The sequence below is a fragment of the Notamacropus eugenii genome, chromosome 6, assembly GCF_028372415.1.
Source record: "Notamacropus eugenii isolate mMacEug1 chromosome 6, mMacEug1.pri_v2, whole genome shotgun sequence".
NCBI lineage: Eukaryota > Metazoa > Chordata > Mammalia > Diprotodontia > Macropodidae > Notamacropus > Notamacropus eugenii.
In genome coordinates this window covers 195,862,955-195,882,227 of record NC_092877.1, presented here as the reverse complement: position 1 = coordinate 195,882,227, position 19,273 = coordinate 195,862,955, and the positions used below count along the sequence as shown (strand labels likewise).

At 36.0% G+C, this 19,273-nt stretch overlaps 2 protein-coding genes and 1 pseudogene across 2 annotated transcripts in view; all 3 read left to right on the top strand.

Moving 5' to 3' along the window:
- Positions 1–19,273, top strand: part of LOC140512549 (uncharacterized) — a 327,182-nt gene that overhangs the window by 13,520 nt on the left and 294,389 nt on the right. The window lies entirely within an intron of this gene.
- LOC140512548 (uncharacterized) overlaps positions 1–19,273 on the top strand; it is a 125,233-nt gene that overhangs the window by 91,477 nt on the left and 14,483 nt on the right. Inside the window, 7 exon segments of the mRNA XM_072621699.1 lie at positions 437–742; positions 2,619–2,668; positions 3,320–3,410; positions 5,349–5,562; positions 6,322–6,505; positions 7,978–8,121; positions 15,205–16,161. Of these exon segments, the coding sequence (XP_072477800.1) occupies positions 437–742; positions 2,619–2,668; positions 3,320–3,410; positions 5,349–5,562; positions 6,322–6,505; positions 7,978–8,121; positions 15,205–16,161 (1,946 nt within the window).
- Positions 9,108–15,190, top strand: LOC140510847 (importin subunit beta-1 pseudogene; annotated as a pseudogene).

Below are 19,273 nucleotides of genomic sequence, written 5' to 3'. Positions count from 1 at the left end.
GTCTTTTTTTTTAAAAAAAAAAGTTTGTCTTCTCACTGCCTAAATCATGATTCTCTGTCTCTCAACTTAGTTCAGAAATTCATCTGTCCTGTAATGAGCTAAATTGAGAAATCCTGTTCTCTTGATAATCACTTTTCTGTTCTGGGGGTTAGTTTCAGGAAACACAATGAGCTCAATTTCAAGTTAATTAGTTTGTTATACTGATGTCTCCCCTATGATACAAGTCCTTTTCACACAATTCTTTTTGGTGATTCAAGAAAAAGAGGATAGGCTGAATTAAAGAAGGAAAACAATTGTTTTCTTTGCCCCCCTCATTTTACCTAAGAGATGCAAAGCCATAAAGTTAGGTGGCAATTTGGATGCCTTCCTACGGGGGAAGAAATGTGTCAGGCGGATAAAACCAGTACTCTATTTAACTCCACCATTTGCTATTCAGGTCCATCTGATTGGGATTCCTGCAGTACTTCTCTGAAAACTGAGAGTTATAGAAAATCCACGGATCTGAATTTTGATGAGAATCATCCTTGTCAGTCACTGCCAGCGACCAAAAGTCATTCAGGATCGCCAGTGCTTGGCAAGATTACTTTCAAAGAAGATCAAGCACTTGGAGCTGGAAGTGGCCCTGAGACCGAGTTTAGGGTTGTGATTCGAGGAGAAAAATCTGTCTCCCAGAAGAGAGATGAACCACAGTTCCTTGTAAAACAAGTAGAAGAAAAAGAAGGTAACGACGAAGCATGTAGAGGTAACATTCTGAATTTTCCATAGGTAGATTATTTACTCAGTTTCTTACGTTTTAATCTTTATCACTATTAGTAAGCAAAAAAAAGTTGATAAAGTCATGTGATGACAAAATTTGCTGTGAACTTTCCCTTCTCTTATGAAGCCTTGATTCTCCCACGTATCTTTTTAGCAGGGATTTCGATTTTCCCCTCTGACAAATGTAGCATATTCCACAAGCACAGAGGGGGATAGCTTAGGCCTGTGTGATACATTAGTCTGCCTAATTATTTGTGACTTGCTCCTTTATTTTTTGAGTGTTACAAACCTAAACCATGAGGTTTCATATAGATATATATTCACATATAATCCGTCCATGAATGCGTTTTTTTTTCTTGTTTTATTACGTATAACTCTCTTTCCCAAAGCTGAATATAATCGATTTAATTTTTCCCAAATATTAAATGACCTAGTTACTTGATGGTTCCCAGTAGTTGTTTTCATGAAATTCATTACGATGGAATACAATTACCATGCCCAGGAATATCTTTGTAATACTATTTTTAGAAGCTGCATACATTAAGATAATAATCTCATATTCCGGTTTAAATGTTGGTTTTGTTTCAATGGATTTGTTTGCCATGTGATATATACAGTTATCTCTTAGTAATCTTTCAAAGTTCTCTAAATCTTTTCAGTTCCGTGAATTGCTGTCCATGTAATCATACTTTATCTAGCTCTGAGATATCTGAAAATTTTACAGTGGCTCTGAAATTAAGTGCTGGATTATTATCTGCATATCTTGTTTCCATGTGTTTTTAGTTTACTCAGACAAGTTTACTGAGTTACTTAATGATACAGATCTCATTTTCTTTTACATCCTTATGCGACATGACATGAAGGAAGAAGACTTTTTTCCTTCTTTGAGACAGTCCTGGCCAGCAATTTCACATATTAAGATTGAGGTTTTGTTCCTCTCTCTCTTTTGAAAGAATCAAATTGATTTTGTCTTTTTTGAAATTTATTTTGTCCTCTCACTGCCTAAATCATTGTTCTTTGTCACTGAACTTAGCTCAGAAATTCATCGTTCTTTAATGTGTTATATTTAGAAATCCAGTTTTCTTGTTTATCACTCTTCTATTTTTGTATCAAGGAAATCTTCTAGCCCAAAAGGAGGCATGTGGACACCAGGGAGTCTGGTCTAGTATCTTTATACCACCAAGGTATTCTTCCAGGATGTCTGAATTGTTATCTTAAGAAATCAGATCCACTGACTCGAGACCCTGCAGATAGACTTAAGCAATGAATATTTCTTAATCACAAGAGATAAGAAAGGGATTACTGCTAACTTCCTTCCCAATTTCCAGTCAATCCAGTTGTCCTCCTCCACAGGATGCTGTTTACTCATTATTTTCCCACCTACCCATCCTTGTTCTCTGTTCTCTTGTACTTCCCCAAATTCCATGAAGGTTAGTAATCCTATCTCATGGCCTTTGGCCATTGAGAAAGACAAGTGACCCAAAAAATTGAATACTGCTGACCTAACTAGTAAATTGATCACGCATGAACATTGTCTCTTAGTTTACCTTTAATTTTCAAATATAACAGTTTCAAGGAGATTAAATACATAAATCAACCCTCACAGTTTCCTGTGATTTGGTATGACATGAACATCTCAAGAGAAATGTAAAATGTAACAGATTGAGAATACAAAATAATTTGATGAATGCATAATTAGTTATATAGAAATTTCTTATATTCATTTCTTATTTTAAAAGAGTTTATAACAAAAAATTACTGTTAATGGGTAAATTTTATTTATATGACAAAAATAATTCTGAATCGAATAAATTTTTATTTTATTATTAACATCAATTTAACATGATAATTGGAATTTAAAGGATCATCAGAGGAATGCCCAGAAAGTTTGGATAAAAGTGACCTGGAAGAGGTATGTAAAAATGACATTCAAATTTCTGATATTTTACTGTATAAAAAGTGCCTTTCTTGCTAGTTTTAGTGGAAGTTTTCAGAACATAGTTTGCCTTTAAATGCATGTTAAATTGGTTTAGAAAATAATGCATGATTGGGTCACCAGATAGGACACCTTTTTGCATGATAAAGTATAGGAATCTTTCATCTGAAAATGGATGCTTTTAGAAATAGTCTCCTAGTGAAATGTGTCCATGGTGAATGCTAGAATCTCAAAGATATTGCTGGATTTTTCCATCATTTCCCCCTATCTATAAAATGAAGCCTATTTATAATCGGTAAGAAATATTGTGACCGTTTATGATAATTTTCGTAAGGTTCCTAAATCATTTAGCTTCTAATTAGTTAGGTGGCATAGTAGGTAGAAGCAAGAAGACCTGAGTTTGTATCCATCCTTGGGCTCCTAGCTAAGTATATGGTGCTGGACAAACCATGTAACATTTGTAAATTAATTATGAGTAATGTTTGTCTCACAAAATGGTTGTGAGGATGCTATGAGGCAATGTGTATAAAGTGTTGTGAAAACGTTAAAGTGCTACACAAATGTTAGGCATTGTTACTATTGTAATTTTTTTTTTATTATTTTACCCTGCTGTTATGTATTGTACAGGAGAAAGCACAGATGGAATCGAATGATCGCGATGACCAAATTCAGGCATCTGGCACAGCTACAGAGGATTATGATTTACTTCCCTTAAACTGTAAGAATGTTTTGTTATTGATTGAACAACTTAGTGCTGATTGTAAAACAAAGAACATTTTGAAATTTCCTAACAGAATAACAGTGTTAAACAGAAATCAAAGATGTGCGTGTGTAACAGAAGATAGCACTGAAGTCCAATCCCATTGATTCATAGTAAAGTAAAAATGAGCCTAATCTCTGTCAGTCCTTGACCAAGGTGAAAGAGATTATGTCGACTGCAGGGCAGTAAATTTTTCAGACGCTTTCTATTTGTTTCAATTCGAAAACAATTACTAAGTACCTACTGTGTGCCAAATATACAAGGTATAGATAGGTTTCCTCATTGACGGTGGAGTCTAATGGGGATATAGCCCATATAGGTAACATATATATATATATATATATATAAATGCTGGAGAAGCACAGTCATATTGCTACATGAGTTTCAGTGGGGAAAAGAATAATACCTATCAAGAATAAATAATCTGTGTGCGAAGGTTCCATTTGAGTTGAGTTTTAAAGTATGGCTATGAATTCAGTAGGTATAGTTCATGGGAATAAAGGCAGATGAAATGAACATTTCAAGCATGGAATCTCTCAGCAAAGGGACAGGAAAATGACAGTGAAAAATGCAGTTTAACTGGACAGTATATGGCAGTAAGAATTAAATATGGATAGGTAGATGATTACAAAGTTGGAGAAGGCCTAGATTTTGTCTATACACAAATCCCTTGGAGTTTCATTTTCTTAATCTATTCAATACCGTACTTGCTAGGATTGTCGTGGGCAATGTATTTGTAAGTCTCTATGTGCGGTATCATATAATGTGTCTTATTAATATTGCATGCTAGGATGAGGTGTATGAATTTTCTTTGCTTGGTTTGTAATAGGAAAACTATTGAAGAGATCGACATGACTGGATGTATAAATATATGAGACAGTGAGCTCTCTCATGGAAAAAGTAGTCAATATATTAAAATGTTTCACAAAATGGGCCAAAATGTCAACAATCATGCAAATGTACTGCCTAGTTTTTATGATTTTTTCTGTCACCATGGTATATAGGATAGGGCACTGGACACAATTCTGCCTAATACACCTATTAATTTTGCGAATCTTAACAAGTTCTTTAACTTCTCTGTGCCTCAGTTTCATCTTTTGCTTTGAAGGAAAAGTTGGCTTATAATTTTCCTTACTGTCAGCTTCACATCCTGCTCCAATCAGTGCTTTTACCTCTAGGAACTGTGTTGTCTCTTTTTGCTTTAACTCTGTTAAACACGAAATATATGAGAACTTGAAAGTTACCAAGGGAAACCCAATAACACAGCCAGTCTATTGAATCTGTGATTGGATATGACACACATTTCTAAGTCTGGATTAGGTCTAAATTTGGCAATGTAACTCTCTGAAGAACAAAGGGACAGCAGCTAGTTTCCTCAATGCCCAGAAGATTTTTTCACTTTCCTCTGAAGTTACTCCTACATTTTGTCTAAAGTTACCAAAAGTCAGGACAATGAATGAATGAGGACAGATGTTATTGTACAAAGGTTACATATTCAATGATATTATAAGTGTCTAAAGAAGAAGCAGTGTTTACATACATCTATTTCAAGTAAAACATATTTAGGACAATTATAAAATAATTCAGTATATTTCCAATATGTAGATATTAACTTTTCACATATTGTGAAGAATTATGAACGTTCAAATATTTTTATAAAGTAATGTGTAAAATAGAGATTCTTTTCAATTGTTCACAATGCCCACAGGGAAATAGGTTATTTTCACATTCAATATAAATCGTGTGACCAAGTAATATTTTGCTATATTTGTAGGATTTATATACATGGATATTATTTTGTCATTACCAGAGTATTTGAATTCCAAGTATACTGCTATTTTCCTGAAGATTTTGAAACCCTCCTATTTTAATTGACTTGTGTTTTTCTCTGTACAGATCCTATGAGACACTTGAGAACTGAGATTGTAGTTCTTAGATATGATCGAACAGTCGAACGTAAAAAAACACATTGTACATTACTCACCAGAAAAGTTAAGAGTTTAGAAAACAAGATTAATGGACTGCGTGAGAAATTATCAGAAGCAAGACAAATGAAATCTCACTTAGAGCATCAAAAAGCAGAATGGGACAGAGAACTATGTCGTATCAGGTATGGAACTCACGATTTTAAAGATAACCTTGGAAACATTTCTCTTAACGTTGAAGAAATGTGACAGAGGATTTGAAGTTAGGAAGGCAAAAAGACCGCATCTTTAAAAGAATATTGTGAATGAGCCCTTTTTATTCCTTTTTACTCTATTGACATCTGTGAGAGCTGCATTTTTAGTGAGTTTTCAAAACTATGGCACAATTACTTGCAATTTATTTTTTTTCAAAATGCGGTGAAAAAGCAACTCTGAATAACCAATAGTAATGGGAAAATGGATGGAATTTCATCTACATCCCCGTCTACACTTTTTACCAGAGTCTTTCAAACACATCAAACCTCAGGACTTTTGAAAAAGTCATTTCTTCCAGCTATATCCAATTTATGGCATTTCTCTTCTTTGAATCAAAAAAGCAAAAACACCTAAACAGCTATATGATACATTTTTGATAGCAGTTTAATGCTCTGAAGTAGCCTGGATAGAGAAATGGCTTCCTGTCTCATTTCTGACACATCGTGACTTCATGAGCCTGTGCAAGTTATGTTAATTCTAAGTGCCACAGATAACTCCCTAAAGACAAAATTGTAGAGTACGGACCACTCCACATCAACAGAGGGAGTATCTTGACGGTGAGTTCCCTACATGGATCCAGTTGGCCCTAAATTAATATTTCCCTTTAGTCATCCAGATGAGTATATTGAAATGGCATTATATTCCTCCTTTCTACTGAACTGTCATTTAAAGTGGCAATGTTAATCTAGGTGTACACTGAAGCAACAGGAAATGGAGCAAGTGACTACAGAAATGCTATTTGAAGAAAGCAGACAACTGTTCAGAAGAAAAAAAGAAAGATATAGCAAAGCAGTGGCTTTAAACCAGCAACTTGAATGCACTTTCAGATCTCAGGAAGCTGAACTGAGAACAATAAGAAATCATTTACAACAGGTAAATTGGAATCTAAAGTCACTATTTCTATCCTTTCTTGTTAAGAATACTTATGGATTCCCTGGGACTGGGGAGATGAATACTCCAGTCTTTTGAATCCTAAAAATGACTGCGATTTTGGGGTCTAGTATAGGTAAGCTGGGTTCAATCATTTGTAAATAGGCTCTCATACATATGTAACAAATATGAAAAATTTCCCCTCTATTAGTATTTGAATGCAAATTTACGGTCTAAATAAGCATGGAAAAAGTCAAGCAGAGCTGCTACTTTGGAAAGCAAATCTCACACGAGAGAATCGGTATGGTGTAGTGAATAGAGCTGGCCGCACATCCACAAAGACTTGGGTTCAAATGTTGCCAGGGACACTTCCTGACTGAGTGACGCTGGACAATTCATCTCAGCAGACCCCAGGCCAGAGGTTTCCATTTTCCCCAAAGCTGCCCACAAAATTCACTTCTGGGGGGAATCTATTTGACAGCACTGCTCTGTCCTTAGCTTTTTTAAGAATATAAGTTCCAGGCCACACTGGTAGAGGGAGTTTCCTTACCTGAAAATTTTCTAGGCCAATGAAATTGCAAGTTCAATCCCTTTTTCTCTTCCTTGTATTGCACTTTAGCACCCATCCTTCAGTGTTTCCTAATAGTTTGTTGTTCTCTAGCTTCCTTATATTTATATTTTATTATGCAATTCTTATGCAATTAACATCATTAAAGCCTTTCTAAATGGAGGAAAGGCAAAGTCTTCACATGTCAGAGCACTGGAGCGAACCTATTAGTAAGACGAAATTCGGTAAGGATGAATATAAAGTTATACAATTAGATTAAAAATAGTTTCGAATCTATGAGTTGGGTAAAGGAAAATTCGATAGCATTTTCTCAGAAAAGCTGTAGGAATATTAGTCAGCTCTAAACTTGTACTATTTAATTCATTTCTGGCTCCCAGAATGATGGTAGCTAGTAAGCAGGATGGTAAAGACAATAAGGAAGGTCCTCAAGTCCATGACATGTGAGGATCAGTTAAAGGAACTGGAGATGTTTATCCTTATTTCTTCAAGTTGTTGAAGGATGTGGAAGAAGGATGAAACTTGCTCTGCCTAAGGGACAGAGTTGATTGCTATGGGCAGGAGTGGCCAAAAAGTACATTTTTAGAGTGAATGTCAGGAAAAAGTTGCTAACGCATAGAAGAATCCAGAGAGATGGTGGCTTCCCCTACCTGTGAAGCCTCGAAGCTGAGGCTGGTAAGTGTTAGGTACGTAACTATGGATGTGGATTGGACTGAATAGTCGTTCAGGTTCCTTTACAATTTTGAAATGCTCTTCTTGTTGTTTTTCATTTTCAGTAGCCAACTTTTCTTAATTTTTTAAAATCTTGTTTCCGCCTTTCAGATTCTATATCCCAGTTAAAGGTAAAATGTTTTGGTTGACTTTTGAAGGAAAAAGATGATTAAAAATTTTATGAAATTATTGTCCCCAGGTTGAAGAAGAGTTAAATGATACTCAAAGACAACTTGTTCAGGTGCAGAGAGCCAGAGCTTTGCAAGACACAATTCTCAATAATCTCCTTTGGAAGAAGAAAGAAAAAGAGGCAGTTGCTTCCAAAGCGACTCAGACTTCTGAGGTATTCACTTTGGTCATTTACTAATCTAACGATATATTTAAAAGTCAGGATTTCTGTTCTTCATTTTGGACATATTTGTCGTCCTCAGTCACGTCCATCTGCCTGCAGCAGACAGGTTGGGACGTACGTGGTGACCAAAATCAGCACAGATTGTTTTGCTTGGTTGTTTCTTTTCTTTGAATGGAATGATCGCTCCAGAGACTCTAGGTTACTTCTACTGAGAAAAAAATCTCTGGTTTTCAGTAGTGCCTCTGCCCTTTCTGGACATGGGAAAGGGGCAGCTCATCAGGGTCACTAACCCCTAGGTGGAGAAAGGAATGAAACCAGGCAGAAGGGGACACCTCAGACACAAACTACTTTTCTTCCTTGATTAAATGATTTCTTCTGTTTGTGCTTTCCAGGGCAGAGAGTAAGGGTTACAACAAACCATGTGTTAATAGTTTGGTGTACTTCACATTGTTGTCTCACTCATGTTTCGTGAAAAAAAAAAACAAAAAAAGTATTTTCAGCAAGAATAAATTTCACTTAGATTTCTGACATAAGGCTCTATCCACTACAAGGATTCATTCATCATTGCTTAGCATGATAGAAACACATGTTCATCAAATGGCAAATTTAGAATTTTGCATTTTCTTCTTTTTTTCAACAGTGGTTTGAGGTAAATCATTTCGGTTGTTGGTCCTTACTAGTCCTTTGGTTCCTGGGCACTGGAGAGATTCATTTAACTCAGCTGCTAACTCTTCACACAATCCTCCTTGCCTTACAGAAGGGATATCATAGAATGGGGCTTCTTAGCTTTTTGCTACAGCTCTTTCCACCAGTCCTGAATGGAAACCAATGCTCCTGGACCAGTTTAACTATGATGGGAGTGCAATATCAACTTTTTATACTTTGGCCTCAACAGTTCTTTCATTACTCCTTTAAAACTGGGTGGCTAGGTTACCCTGTACTGTCCACACTCCAGTGCCACTTTTCCCATTCCTGAAATGAGCGATTTGGAGGACATAACTTCTAAAAGTTTGAAATCAATGATGCTATGAAAATGCTATGTATCCATCAAAAGACAGGTTTTACCCACGACTTATACTAAGAAATTTTAAGACTGGGATGCAGCTGTCATGGCTTTTGTCTGCATCTTGGAATCAGTTCAAACCTCTAGTTATTCAGTCAATGGCCACTCACTTAGTGAAACTTAATGAAAGTTCCCAGGATGGTGGTTTAAGACACAACTGCCTGGACAGTGGGCAGAATCTGTGAGATGCTCCCTGAGGCTGCCATCAGTGGTGTCTACCTGGCTCCTTTACTACAGTGTCTCTTAGAGGGCCTCAGCGCTGAAACCAGAGTGTTTCCAACGTGTGCTGAGCTTTCTCTAGTCTGACTGAAGCTGCTTGTGAGGCTGCAGATGTAGCTGATGATCAGGAAGAACCAACTACCTACTCTTTATCTACTTCATTTGAACTCATGGTCCCGAAATTTCTAGAGACCACGGACAGACCTAATGGACACCAGAATAACTTGAGGAGTGCTGCATATGAAGCCCTGATGGAAATAGTGAAAAACAGTGCCAAGGACTGTTATTCTCCAGTCCAGGAAACGACTTTGGTCACCAAGGAGCGACTGCAGCAAGTGCTGGAGATAGAGTCTCACATACAGAGCACATCAGGCAGAATTCAGTTCAATGACCTTCAGTCTTTACTCTATGCTTCTCTTCAGAATGTTCTCTGGAAAGTGCAGCACCAGGACGTTTTGCAGATTTCTGATGTGGTCATGCATGTTTGCTGAGGATGTTTCAGAGCACAACTGCAACTGGGCAGAGTTAAGAAGATGCCTTTTTGGCCGTGAGCACATTGGTAGAAGTGTCGGGTGGTGAAATCCTGAAATACACGGATGCCTTTAAACCCTTCTTGGGCATTGGTTTGAAGAATGATGCTGAGTACCAGGTTTGTTTGCCTGTTGTGTGCCTGGTGGAAGACTTGCGCTGAGCCCTACATTCCAACATTTTACCTTTCAGTGAGAGGTGATGCAGTTTCTATTGGTGAACTTGAGAAACGAAAATGTCCATGGATCTGTCAATCCACAGATTCTGTCACTATTTGGTGATATTGCCCTTGTGATTGGAGAAGAGTTTAAGAAGTATCTTGAGGTGGTATTGAATACTTTTCAGCAGGCTTCCTAAGCCCAGGTAGACAAATCGCACTATGACATGGTGTATTATCTGAATGAGTGAAGGGAAGGGTGCTTGGAAGTCTACACAAGAATCATCCAGGGATTAAAGGGTGACCAGCAGAATGTATACCTGCATGCGATACTGGTGCAGTCCCGAGTAAAATTCATTCTTCCCTACATTGATCACATTACTGGAGATGAGGATCACACAGATGTAGTAGTAGCTTGTGCTGCTGGACTGATAGGAGACTTTTGTACAACTTTTGGGAAGGATGTGCTGAAATTACTGGAGATCAGACCCCTGATCCATGAACTGATAACTGAAGGACAAGATCCAGGTAAAAAGTTGCAGCAGAATATATTGTGCTTCATCTGATGTAACAAAAACAGGGGTAGAAATTCTAATCTCATGCAAAGCTAAAGCAGAAATAGATCTAATCAAAAGAGATAAGGAAGGAAACTGTAACCGACTAAAAGACAAAAATAGACCACAAAGCAATAACATTAATGAACATATATTCTCCAATTGGTACAGCATCCAAATCCCTAGAGGAGAAGTGAAGGGAGTTAAAGGAAGAAATAGACAGCAAATCTATACTAGTGGGGGACCTCAACCTCCCCCTCCATGAACTTGATAAATCTAACATCAAAATAAACAAGAAAGAAGTTAAGGAGGTGAATTCAATTCTGGATAAGGTGGATATGATAAGACTCTGGAGAAAACTGAATGGGGATAGAAAGGAAGATGCTTTTTTCTCAGCAGTACATGGCTCATGTACTAGCGCACAAAAACCTCACAATCCAGTCTAGCAAGGCAGAGATGGTCAGTTCATCCTTCTCACATCATAATGCAATAAATATTACATGTAATGTAAGGCCAAGGAAAGATAGACCAAAAAGTAATTGGAAACTAAGTAATCTAATTCTAAAGAAGGAGTCGTTTAAATAATAAATCATGGAAGCAATCAACAACTTCATTCAAGAGAATCACAATGATGAGACAACCACGAAATCTTAGGAGATACTGCAAAAGCAGTTCTTAGGGGAAGCTTTATATCTTTGAATGTCTACATGAATAAAGTAGAGAAAACACAGATCAATGAATTGGACATTCAACTGGAAAAGCTAGAAAAAGAACAAATTGAAAGTCACCAAGGAAATAACCAAATTAGAAATACTGAAAACGAAAAGAGAGGTGAACACAATTGAAATTAAGAAAACTGTTATACTAATTAATAAAACTAAGAGTTGGTTTTATGAAAAAAATAGTAAAATTTATAAACTTTGGTCAATTTGAATAAAAAAAGGAGGAAGAACACCAGATTACCAATGTCAAAAATGAAAAAGGTGAACTCACCTCCACGGGGGCAGAAATTAGAATAATAACTAGAAATTACTTTGTCCAATAGTACGCCCATAAATTTGGCATTTAAAAAGATGGAGGATTACTTTAAAAAATATGAATTGCCCAGATTAATAGAAGAGGAAGCTGAATGCTTAAATAACACTTTCTCAGAAAAAGAAATTGAAGTAGCCATCAATGGAGTCACTAGGAAAACATCTCCAGGGCTGGAAGGATTCAAAAATGAATTCTATCAAACATTTAAAAGAGAGTTAATTCCAATACTATGTAGAACATTTTAAAAAATTGGGGAAGAAGGAGTCCTCTCAAATTGTTTTTATGATACAAATATGATTCTGATACCTAAAAGAGAAAGAGCCAAAACAGAGAAAGATATTTATAGACGAATTTCTCTAATGAATATAGATGAAAAACAATTTCAAATAAAATTTTAGCAAAAGAATATAGCAACTCATAAGAAGAATAATACGTTATGATCAGGTAGGTTTATACCAGGAATGCAGAACTGGTTCAGTATTAGGAAAACTATAAGCATTACTGATCATATCAACAACAAAACTAAGACAAAGCACATGATTATCTTAATAGGTGCAGAAAAAGCTTTTGACAAAATACAACACCCATTTCTACTGAAAACATTAGAGAGCATAATAATAAATGGAACTTTCCATAAAATAGTAAGCAGCATCTAACTGAGATCCTCAGCAAACATTATATGTAATGGAGATAATTGGATGCATTTCCAATAGAAACACAGGTGAAACAAGGATGTCCATTATCACCACTATTATTCAATATGGTACTAGATATATTAGCTGTAGCAATAAGAGAAGAAAAAGAAATTGAAGGAATTAGAATTGGAAAAAAAGAAACTAAGTTATCACTGTTTGCAGATGACATGATGATATACTTAAAGAATCCTAGAGATTCAAGTAAAAAAAAAACTATTTGAAGTAATAAACAACTTTATCAAAATTGTAGGTTACAAAATAAACTGACACACAACTTCTACATATCTATATATTACTAACAGAGCCAAGTAGAAGAGATAGAAAGAGGAATGCCATTTATAGCTATGGTAGACACACGAAGATATTTGGGAGTCTACCAGTCAAATCAAAACCAGGGATTATATGAACACAATCAAAAAACACTTTTGGCAGGAATAAAGTCAGATCTAAATAAGTGGAAATACATCAGTTACTCGTGAGTAGGCTGAGCTAATACAATAAAAATGACAATTCTACCTAAACTAATTCACTTAGTCAGTGCCATACCAATCAAACTATCAGTTGTTTTCGAGAGCTAGAAAAATTAATATCAAAATTCATCTGGAAGAACAAAAGGTCCAGAATATCAAGGGAAGTCATGAAAAGAAAGGCTGAGGAAGGGGGCCTAGCTCTACCAGATCTGAAATTGTATTATAAAGCAGCAATTCTCAACACTACTTGGCACTGACTAAGAAACAGAGGGGTAGCCAAGTGGAATGTTGCTAGGTACTCAAGACACAGCAAGAAATGAACATAGTTCCCTACCGTTTCATAGACCAAAGGATCCCATTTTCTGTTATAAGAACTCACTCTTCGACAAAATTTTCTGGGAAAGCTGGATAATAGTGTGGTGGAAACTAGGCATAGACCAATGCTTATCACCATACACAAGAAGATACTTCAAATGGTTAAATGATCTAGGTATAAAAATTGATACCATAAACAAATTAGTGGAGAAAGAAATAGTGTATTTATCAGATTTATGGAGAAGGGAAGAAGTTTTGACTAAAAAAGAGATAGAAAGCGTTATTAAGTGCTAAATGAATCTTTTTCATTACATTAAACTGAAAAGCTTTTGCGCAGTCAAACCCAAAGGGACCAAAGATTCAGAGGATTGCAGAAAACTGGGAAAGAATTTTTGAAGATAGTGTCTGTGATAAAGGCCTCATTTCTAAAATATATAGAGAAGCGAGTCAAATTTGCAAAGTTACAAGTCATTCCCCAATTGGTCAATAATCAAAGGATATGAAGAGGCATGTTTCAGAGGAAGACATTAAAGCTATCTATAGTCATTTGAAAAAATGCTCTAAATCACTGTTGATTAGAGAGTTCCAAGTCAAATCTCTCTGAGACATCACATCAAACCTATCAGATTAGCTGACATGACAAAACAGGAAGACTATAAATGTTGGAGAAGATGTGGGAGATTTGGAACACTAATTCATTGTTGGTGGAGCTGTGACCTCATCCAACTATTCTGAAGAGCAATTTGGAACTATGCCCAAAGGGCTATAAATATGTGCTTACCCTTTGACTGAGCAATACTGCTTCTAGGGCTCTATCACCAAGAGATCATAAAAATGGCATAGAATCCCACACATACATAAATGTTTACAGCAGCACTCTTTGTGGTTACCCAAAATGTAAAATTAAGGGGCTGCCCATCAATTGTGGAATGGTTGAAAAAATGGGGGTATATGGATGTAATAGAATACTATTTCACTTTAAGAAATGATGAACAGCAAGACTTCACAGAGGCCTGGAGAGACTTATATGGACTGATGCTGAATGAAAGGAGCAAAACCAAGAGAACTTTGTACAGAGCACCCACCAGAGTGTGTGAGGATTTTCCCGGTAGACTTAGAACTTCATTGCAATGCAAGGACTTAAAATATTCCCAGTGGTCTCTTAAGACAAAATGCCTTCCCCATCCAGAGAAGGAACTATGGAATCTGATTGCAGAATGCAGCCGATCATTTTCTTTTGTGTTACATTTTGATTTGTTTTATGATGTCTCCCATTCATTTTAATTCTTCTATGCAACGTGTGTAAGGTGAAAATGTATTTCATAGAAATGTATGTGTAGAACGCATATAAAACTGTATTGTGCCTCAGGGAGGGAGTGGGAAGGTAGGGGAGAGGGTGGGAAGGAGGGGAGAAATCAAAGAGATATAGAAGTGATTGTAGAACTGTGAAAACAAATAAAAGAAAAAAAAGAAAAGAGTGCTAGATTTGGAGTCTGAAGAGACCTGGATTGAAATACCTCTTAGAATACTTAGTAAGTGTGACAATGGACAGGTCCTCTAATAACTTTTCCTAATCTAAGTCATCAGTGTAACGTCGAGAGAGTAATATGAATATTTCCCTCATAAGTAGGTTGCAAGGTTTGCTGAGACAATGTATTGAAAGTACTATGCAAAGCACCTTATTAGGTACTAATATGTGTCCATATTAGGTGTTATTATTTTTATCGTAGCATCATGAGTAGCCAGGATGGGATAGAATGGATAGAGCAACGGAAATCACATATGCTGAATGGCAGACAGATTTGGGGCCCGAAAATACAGTCCATATGTTCTGATTGATGAAAAACTTTTTAGAATTGTTCTTTTGGAAAATTGATTCTGACAGAAATGTGAAATAGGTGAAACTCCCTCAGTTTACTTTTTCTTTGAACATACTATGCTTCTTGGCACCTTGTGCTTTATACTGAAATAGCAAGGACAAATCAGAATGCATAAGTGTATTTTGAGTATGATTTTTTTTCCTGTTTATTATGTTTAGGTTCCTGAAAGCAATGAAAAAGAAAAAACTCTGCTGGATAAAAATCAAATCCTACTGGATGAAGTTTTCGTGCTCAAACTGGATCTACACAGAGTAAAAATGGAGCTTCAGCAAAAAGAAAATCAATTTACAGAAGACACTGACGTTTTAAAAGAAACGATTGATGAACTTCACAAGAAATTACAACTGAAGGAAGAAGCATTAACAAAAATCACCTCCCAATACAGAGGACAACTAAACGTTCTGACAACGGAAAATGAAGTGTTGAATTCTAAATTGGAGAAGGCAAAACGAAGCAGAGACAGACTAGAGACAGAAATTGCTTCATATCGTGCCCGTCTGACTTCTGCTCTTCACGATCATGAAGGAAGTCAGATATCAAATCCAGACCTTGAACAAACCGTTCAGCGAGAACGAGACGAGTTGCGTCGTTTACACGATGAACTAATTCATCACTTGGGTAGTCTAAGTGAGACTAATGGTGTCCTTTCTCAAAGGCTCTGGAAAGCTGAAGGTAAAACCAACCGTTTACAAAGGGAGCTAAACTGTGTTCGTGATTCCCTCAGAGAAAAGACACTCACTTTGGAAACCACACAGAGAGAATTAAACCGGGCCCAACACAAAGTAAATGAACTTCAACACCTAAATCAAGTAGAAAAGGAAAAAATGGACAAATGTATTTTCCAACATGAATCTGTCCAAAAAAGATTAACCCAAATCGAGAGTGAAAATATGTTGCTTCAACAACAGCTAGAAGATGCCCAAAACAAAAATATCGTTAAAGAAAAGGTACTGAGTGATAGCCATGGACAGTTTATGGATCGCTTCCATTGCGTTCGCGCTGATACTGGAAAGCAAGCTCTTATGAGAGAAGACAGAAATAGAGAATTAACCGGGGAATGTAACTACTTAAGGGAGGAGATCCATAAATATGAAAAGGAGAAAGCAGAAATAAAAGTAGGTCTTTAAATATTGTCATTTGATAAGCATTTAACTTTTTGAAGTGAAAGTCAAAGTAATATTCATGAAGATAAATTAGGAATTTGAAGTTATAGCTGGCAGATGATGTGACTAAGTTTCCTTGTAAAAATTCGGATATGTTAACAAAGGAGAATAAGAATCAATAGTAGGACATAGACCATAATAAAATACAAATATAACAATTATAAAACTGATAATGCAATAAAATCAAAAGAATTGATTGAATAAAGGAGAATAATAATAAATATCAAAACCAGAGTATAAAAATAAAATAAAAATGAAATGATTAAATCATCTTTTAGATAAGATAACTCACTCTACCTAAACAAACTATGTAGTCCATGAAATTTTGATTTAGTAAATGTAGATAGGGTTAGTTACTTGTCTATAAACACTGATAAATCTATCATCCTAATAATATGCCTAATATTCCAGTTTAATGACACAATGCAATAAATAATTTGACCTGATAAAATTTAAGAAAAACCCTACAAGTTTTTTTTTAGTAATAATGTAACAATTTAAGTGAGACATCTCAATTGAACTACTGTGAAATATTAATTACCCTTTTTCAAATGTTTATTTCTTTTTAGTTTTCAGTATTCATTTCAACAAAATTTAGAGTTCCCAGTTTTCTCTCCATCTCTCCCCTGCCCACCCCAAAAGGCCGTGCATTCTGATGACCCCCTTCCCCCAGTCTGTCCTCCCTTCTATCACACCCCTGCCTTCCCTTATACCCCTCTTCTCTCTTGTCTTTTATGGAAAATTAGATTTCTATACCCCATTACCTCTCTTTATAATTTCCCAGTTGTATGCAAAAGCAATTCGCAACAGTAGTTCCTGAAACTTTGAGTTCTAACTTCTCTCCCTTCTTCGCACCCCACCCATCCTCACTGAGAAGGCAAGCAATTCAACACAAGCTATATATGTGTACTTTTTCACAAGACTTTCATAATGGTCATGTTGTGTAAGACGAACTATCTTTCCCCCCATCCTATCCAGCCCACCATTTGTTCTATTCTCTCTTTTGACCTTGTCCCTCCCCAAAAGTGTTTACTTCAATTACCCCCTCCTCCCATTTGCCCTCCTTTCTGTCATTCCCCCACCCCACTTCTCCCCTTCTCCCCACTTTCTTGTAGTGGAAGATATAGTTTCATACCAAACTGAGTGTGCTTGTTATTCCCTCCTTAAGGCAAAAGTGCTGAGAGTAAGCCTCACTTTTTCCCTCTCACCTCCCCCCTTTTCCCCTTCGTTGAAAAAGCATTTTCTTCCCTCTTTTATGAGAGATAACTTGCCCCATTCCATTTCTCCCTTTCTCCTCCCAATATATTCCTCTCTCCCCCTTACTTTTATTTTTCTGGATATCATCCCTTCCTATTCAATTCACCCTGTGCACTTTGTCGATAGATACATGTGTATAATTCCTTCAGCTACCCAAATACCGAGAAAAGTTTCAAGAGTTACAAATATTATCTTTCCATGTCGGAATGTGAAGAATTCAACATTTGTAAGTTCATTATGATTTCTCTTTCCTGTTTATCTTTTCATGCTTCTTTTGATTCTTGTGTTTGAAAGTCAAATTTTCTATTCAGTTCTGGTCTTTTCATCAAGAATGCTTGAAAATCCTGTATTTCGTTGAATGACAATTTTTTCCCCTGAAGTATTATACACAGTTCTGCTGAGTAGGTGATTCTTGGTTTAAAGCCTAGTTCCTTTGACTTCTGGAATATTATACTCTAAGCCCTCGATCCCTTAATGGAGAAGCTGCTAGACCTTATGTTATCCTGATTGTGTTTCCACAATACTCTGATTCTTCCTTTCTCATTGCTTGCAATATTTTCTCCTTGACCCTGGAATTTGCCTGCAATATTCCTAGGAGCTTCTCTTTTCGAATCTCTTTCAGCAGATGATTGGTCGATTCTTTCAATATTTATTTTAGCCTCTGGTTCTGGAATAGCAGGGCAGTTTTCCTTGATAAGTTCATGAAAGATGATGTGTAGGCTCTTTTTTGATCATGGATTGCAGGTTGTCCAATAATTTTTAAATTGTCTCTCCTGGATCTATTTTCTAGGTCAGTTGCTTTTCCCATGAGATAGTTCACATTGCCTTCTACTTTTTCATGCTTTTGGTTTTCTTTTGTAATTCCTTGGTTTCTCACAAAGTCATTACTTTCCATCTTCTCCATTCTAAATTTTCAAGAACTATTTTCTTCAGTGAAATTTTGAACCTCCTTTTCCATTTGACTAATTCTACTTTTTAAAGCATTTTTCTCCTAATTGTCTTTTCCGACCTTTTTTATCATTTGAATTAGCCTATTTTTAAAGGTGTCATTTTCTGCAGCATTTTTGGGGTCTCCTTTAAGAAGCAGTTGACTTGCTTTTCATGATTTTCTTGCATGGCTCTCATTTCTCTTCCCAGTTATTCCTGCAACTCTCATACTTGATTTTCAAAATCCTTTTTGAGCTCTTTTGTGGCCTGAGACCATTGCATGCTTATTTTGCAAGTTTGGGATCTTACAGTTACCCTTTTTATAACTATTTAACCATGCTCATCAGTCCGATTACTTTTAATTCAAACTACTGTGAACTACTTTAAGAAACATCAAAGACTGGATCATACTTGTAATGAAATTCCAGTCACTACTTTTCTTTAAAATTTAGGACAATAATTCTATTCACAAAGGGTATGATCATACATTCAGCATTATTTATTTTTTGCTGGTGGTACTAATTTTATTTTTCAAGAAAATTGTTTTTCCTTCCCTACTACTTTCTTTATTTCTCTGCATTTTTAAAAAATGTTTTACTAACAGTTCTTGCTCAGTGTGCAAAATTAGAGTTCCTGGAATTACTGATTTTATTTGTTGATGAATAGTTTTGCAGTCTAATAGCTGTTCTCATTATGTGTACTTTCTCATGGATGTAATGGTTGGCAGGTCTACCAAATATTATACTGGGTAACAATTGTGTATAAAGTTTTTCAATTTTGTTTATATTGTGTATGATCATGTGTTTGAATTTAGTCATTCCATACAAGAATTTAATTTACTTGTAGAAATTTAATTAATTATGTCAATTTTATCCACCAC